A 6,193-nucleotide genomic window follows, 5' to 3' on the forward strand; every position below is an offset into this window, starting at 1 on the left:
TTTTTATTTTTCTATCATTATCAATAATTTATTGTCTAAAATGAAGACGAAACTAGAGACATGAAAATATAAAAAGACTTGTTGGGTAGTGCAAAAAATTATTACAATTGTTTCGGTCACATTGAAAACTGTAATTATAAATGCGTAATCAACACATTGACTGAAATGTTAATACACATTAAGTTGATAAAGTGTCTTTAAGGTCAGGAGATCAAAATCATAGACAAATAATAAAATTTTATGGAAATGATAATATGATATAGAGTAAACACTCAATCCGGTCTTTGTCCATTTTCACGAAGGATAAAGCGATTTCTGTCCAAAAAAAAGGACACTTCGACCCTCAACCTTTTTATTTTGGGACAATACGATCCTTCTGTTAAAAAATTATTTAAATAATAATAAAAATTAGTTTTGTGGGAGTTTTATTTGTATTTTGTGGGGTTTTAAATCTCCACAAACTATTAATAAGTTTGTTTTTGAAAAATTCCTTCACCAATGGTGGTTAAGTGAAGAAAAACTATCAATAAAAATGATGCCACAAAAAAAATAATAATTGTAGTACAAATAATTTTTAAAATAAAAAAATAACATCGAATAAGAAATGAAAAAAGAGAACTTTAATGTTGATAATATTGGTATTAGTGATGATGACGGTAGAGGAAATAATGATGACGATAAATCAATAAAAATAACAGAAGTAGGAGACATAATAATGAGGATGAAGAAGGTAGTGGTAGTAGTGGTAGTAATTAGCTATATTATTGAAAATAATTTTGTGAAGGTTTAAAACCCCCACAAAAACAATTTTTATTATTATTTAAATAATTTTTTTAACAAAGAGATTGTATTGTCCTAAAATAAAAAAGGTTGAGGGTCGAAGTGTCATTTTTTTGTACAGGGATCACTTTGTCTTTCGTGAAAATGGACAAAAACCGGATTAGGTGTTTACTCTATGATATACGATCGAGATCTTTTAAAATGAGAAATTTAGTAAAATGATAAATTAAAAAGTTAATCACTTTTAAATTAAGATGATAAAATACACGTTTTATAAAAATTATAAAATTAATGTTGATTAATTTTTTACTTTTATCATTTTATTAATTTCTTGATTCTAGAGGATCCAAATTCTACTATATAACATTACAAAAAGTCAAAAAGTAGGATGTGAGATTGCTACACGACAAGCTACGAGCATATATCACTAGCTAGCACAATAGAAGAAGTAAAAGGGTTACCGTGACGAAGTTGCCACAGTTTTGTCCCTCAGCACGATGGTAATTGTTTTTAAGATAACCAGGAACATCTCCAGGTGGAACTTGCTTATCATCTGGTGATGTAACAGTAGTATTTTCTGTAGGGCTGCTACCATCTGCAGGCTGACCTTCACTGCTTGCAGCTGGAGCAATGTCTGCAGCTGGGGCATTGTCTGCAGCCGGGGCATTGTTATTGGCAGTCTCATCAGTCACAAAGAGATAGTCCAAAGAACTCTGACCACCACCGGCACTCACACCGCGACCCATTTTCTGTCAGCTTAAACTTGTGCGGCTAAACCTACATTGCATCATTGCATGTTGCTTTAATGAAATAACATAAATATAACTTTAAATTCACAACATTATGTAGTAAAGGGTAAATAAGTTAATTACCTTTTATTTCATGGAGATAATTGTCTTAACATTAGAAAAATATGAAAAACTACAATCATATGAAATTTTCGTTGTTCATTATATTACTAAGACTATTCATCTATGGCAAATTGTGTACACAGGTAAATGTATAAATAACAAAATAATGACAACAATGGAAGTTTTCCGGATGGACAAGTTCTTATTCACGTCTATAGTGATCACCATAAAACTTTAAAGGCTTTTCACTCCCGTTGATTAGAAGAACATAAACATTAGGAAGTTCCTCTCCTAATAATAATTATCCTTTTTTTATTCAGGAATCTTTTGGGTACTTTCTAGAAATAACCTTTAAATATGTCACATGCTATATCAAGAGGTGGACACCGTTAAACTTATTCTCCAAATATATCAAAATTTTATATCTTTTTGTTATTATCTTTAGACACTGCTTACAATACAGATCTAAAGAAAAGAAACGAAACAATTCCAGGCCCTGCAAACCACACCCACGCTCAAAGTGCATGGAATCAATAATAAAAGATAGCAAATGGAATGAAGTAACACATGCTGAATCTCGCAGCAAGTGACCCCATCAACGAATCAAATATATAAGCATGTTCTTTTTTAAGTGAGGAACCAAAAACATAGAAAATAGCGATAACTTTGCAATGTAAGTTGAATAATTGATACTTTCCAATCCCACCGTTATCTAATAAACAACCACTGGTCATAGCAAAAAGACAAAAGTTATGAACAATGTCTTTTAATTAAAAAAAGAAAAACGCTCATGAACTAGAAATTGCAACATGTGTTTAAAAAGAACCAGCGACAGAAACAGAAATATATCCTTTTATTTCAAAAACTGAAAAGAAAAAAAATATTCAACGAGAAACTTCTCATCAAATTCAAGAAAACAAATAAGATTTCATAGACGACATAAAACTACTAATGGGAATTAAGTTGTCCCACTGGGTAATGCAATGGATTGAAATGAGAAAGAGAAACAAGTGAGATTTGAGATTTGCTTACCTTTTCTTTCCTCTCAGAGATCACTAAACCGAAAAATGTCAACAAAGTCGGTGAGGAACAAGAACGAAGACACACACTATAAATAAAATACGATGGTAAAATGAAAGGAGAATTCTACGGTACAGAGCTTGTTTCACACAAATATTAGAGACATTTTTTTTAGCCATGAAATCGTGGATGGTGTCTAATGTGATGACCAAATGACAAGCAATTTAGTCGGGTTAATTCTTCTATGAATTAAGAAAACACGTAAATGTTTTATGTTATGTGTACACTAAAATCAACCACTAGTATAAAAATATAGATATATTATATACAAAAATGCTATTTATACACTAAAATTAATTACATGTGTAGTTTAATTTATTTTTAATGTGTATTTATATTTCAACATGTATTTTATACTGATAGCTATCTTTAATTGTTGAATTTAGTGTACACATAGCATTACTCTACTATATAATATACAAAAACTGAAAAATCAATTCTAGTATCATTCCTACATGCGCCCACACACGTTTCCTAAACCCCAAAACACTGATTCACACAAGGAAAAGTATAGATTACCAAGTTAGAGTCTACCAAGATTTGCCAACAATAATTAATTATTAATTTAAATTAAAAAAAATTAAATAATTAGCATTAAATAGAATTTGAAATATAAGGATTAGGAAAATAATCGACTGATCTGCGTCACTCGCACCCATGTCATTCAACTGTCGCATCTTCGCCGCTCGTGACTCGCATACCCAAGGCCAAGCCCACATTTGCGCCACCGCAGCCTCCACCTCGACGATCCTTCACGCAGTGCCCGTGGCCTCCGCAACCAACCCCGTCGCCGCACGCGCTCGCTGCATGTGCTGTTTCCTCCTCCGCAGGACCACTGTAGCACCCTTCCCCTCGTGATTTCCATCGCTGCCGACCACCGCACCGTGCTCCTCTCGTATATCCACCTTCTCAATCCTTTCTACTTCCTTCCAATGAGCAAATTCATCTTCTTTTACTTTTTCTTTTCCAATTTTCTTTTTTTCTTCTAATTTAATTTAAAAATCAATCTTTTTTAATTGTTTTGGTTGTTCCAATATACATGTTGTTTCTATTATATACTATGATGATGAATGTAGCAGAGAGTGGATCTATGTCAAAATTTATGATTTTATTAATTTTTTGGTTGTTGGTTCATTTTGGAATTTGCACTGTTTGTTGATTTTGTGTTATATTATTGCTAATGAAAATTTAGGTATGCGATTATTTTTGGAATATAATTCGACCTTTGTTGTGAAGTTATTGCCCCGTCAAAAATCATGAAAATTTTGCCGAATTAAAGATGTGAATATTATAGATTAGGTTGAAAGTTTTAGGTTTCATAATGTATTTTTAACTCTTTAATTGTCAATCTATTATGGTCTTTTTTTTTAATTGACATAAATTGTGATTATCTTAAGGTATATTCCTATATTGTTTGTGTTGAAATGTAGCTTTCTTTGGATTGAAAATTGAATTCAAGCATGTATGTCCCCTGATTTGTGGATGTTATTTTTTTATGTTGAAAATTGAATTCTAGCTTTTTTTTTGTTATTTATCTTCCATGAGCAATTAAGATATGATTGGTTATATGGTTGGAGTTGTACTCTTCAGCTTATGTCTTCCATAAAAAAGTAGTTAGTCTCTTTATGATTAAATTTTGGAGATTGGAAGCAATAGTGAAAAACTAGAAGCTTTTATTGATATGAATTCATAGTTTAGACTTTAGTTGCATTAGTTCTCTTTGTTTTTTATCAATCTTTTATGATTTGACTTTGTGTTCTCTGACAAACTAAAAGCTTTTATTGATTTTTCGCATGTTTCTTTTAGAATAAATGGATGTTATGCGGTATGAATGTGAATGATATGTGCCATTTGGAGCTTTCTTGTTGCCTAAGGAGTCCAACTCTCCATTTTGGTATGAAGATAAGTGGTTCAGGTTGATGATTATGTTTCTTAGTTCTGAAATATAGTTGGTGCTCGATTACATAAGCTACTAGCTTTTAAATATAATTTCCTTATCTGTATTAGTGGATCATATGTTGGGATGGGAAACTAAATCAGATAGATCAAGGCATCTTAATCCATATAAAAATCCTATGGTGCTCTCTGATGCTGAGCCTGACCAAAATAATAACTAATTAATTTGTTTTATAATGTTTCTTAAATCCTTTAGTAAGATTTTTTGCTTTTTGCAGAGGCCTCAATAAAATGATTAAATGGGTTGAAGATCGTAGCTTGAAGCGCGTTGCAGTGACCAATGCTCCAAGACCGAATGCAAAGCTCATGATCTCAAAGCTTGGCCGCTTAGATTTCTTTGATGTTGTCATTATCAGTACGAATATGAACATGGCAAGCCTCATCTATATCTCTACCTTAAAGGTCTTGAAGCTCTCAAAGCATCAAAGGTTCATACATTTATATTTGAGGTATGCATTCTTCTATGTCATAATGATTTTTGTTCTTTACCTAAATGTTATTGGATTGTGGTATCAATAATTCAACTTCTGCATTTGACTTTCATTCTATTTTGTTGTCATAAGATTCTGCCTCAGGGATCAAAGCTAGAGTGGCTGCTGGGATGCTTGTTATTGGTATAATCAACCGAGAACATTTACTGATGGAAGCAAAGCCTACCTTTCTAATTAAGGATTATAATGATCCAAAATTGTGGTAGCTTTGGATGCACTTAACAAGGCTGGTGCTCGTTGAGTATGAATTACTTGTGCAAGTAGCACATTTTGAATTCTGTTTAGGGGGCGATTTATAATAACACATAGACCATAACCAATGTTGCTTTTAAGTAGACAATAATTCATAGTCCATAACCAATGTTGCTTTTACGTAGACAGCAAAAACTTGAGGTTAATTTCTGGTAGCATTGTGTACTATCTTTGGACTTTGGCCATGAATATGCTAGTAAAGCTCATATTTGCAAATACAAATTCATAAAGTATCTTATGAATAATTTAGAATTCTATGATGTAATTAGATAGACTATAGTTACGATTTTCATAATCTCTTTAACAATCATCTTTCTACCAAAACTGTATAATAAGCTTAATGTTGCTAATCTATGTGATAAATTCAAGATTACAAAATAAAGTGCTTAATAAATTTTTTTCTCTTCAAGATTACAAAACTTTGAAAAACTTGGTGTGGGAAATTGTGATTACACTTTTCACAACTCCGCACAACTAACCAGCAAGTGCACTGAGTCGTCCAAGTAATACCTTACGTGAGTAAGGGTCGATCCCATGGAGATTGTTGGCTTGAAGCAAGCTATGGTTATTTTGTAAATCTTAGTTAGGAGATTAATGATAAGAGTGATTGTATTTAAGAAAAATAAATAACATGAAATAAATAGTACTTGTGATTCAGTAATGAGAAACAGGCTGAGGTTCCGGAGATGCTCTGTCATCTGAATCTCTGCTTTCCTACTGTCTTCTTCTCCAAACACGCATGGCTTCCATCAATGGCAAGCTTTATGATCCTCTCGGATGAAA

General features: G+C 32.1%; 1 protein-coding gene and 1 pseudogene across 1 annotated transcript in view; one reads left to right on the top strand and one right to left on the bottom strand.

Annotated features, from left to right (window-relative positions):
- Positions 1-2,795, bottom strand: part of LOC107636652 (protein SPIRAL1-like 1) — a 3,380-nt gene extending 585 nt beyond the window's left edge. The window contains exons 1-2 of the mRNA XM_016340149.2: positions 2,664-2,795; positions 1,242-1,557 (exon numbers count right to left, since the gene is read on the bottom strand). Of these exons, the coding sequence (XP_016195635.1) occupies positions 1,242-1,526 (285 nt within the window). The 5' untranslated portion in view covers positions 1,527-1,557; positions 2,664-2,795. The remainder of the gene's footprint in view (positions 1-1,241; positions 1,558-2,663) is intronic.
- On the top strand, positions 3,369-5,541 carry LOC107636653 (annotated as a pseudogene).

The sequence above is a fragment of the Arachis ipaensis genome, chromosome B04 (assembly GCF_000816755.2).
Source record: "Arachis ipaensis cultivar K30076 chromosome B04, Araip1.1, whole genome shotgun sequence".
Taxonomy (NCBI): Eukaryota; Viridiplantae; Streptophyta; class Magnoliopsida; order Fabales; family Fabaceae; genus Arachis; species Arachis ipaensis.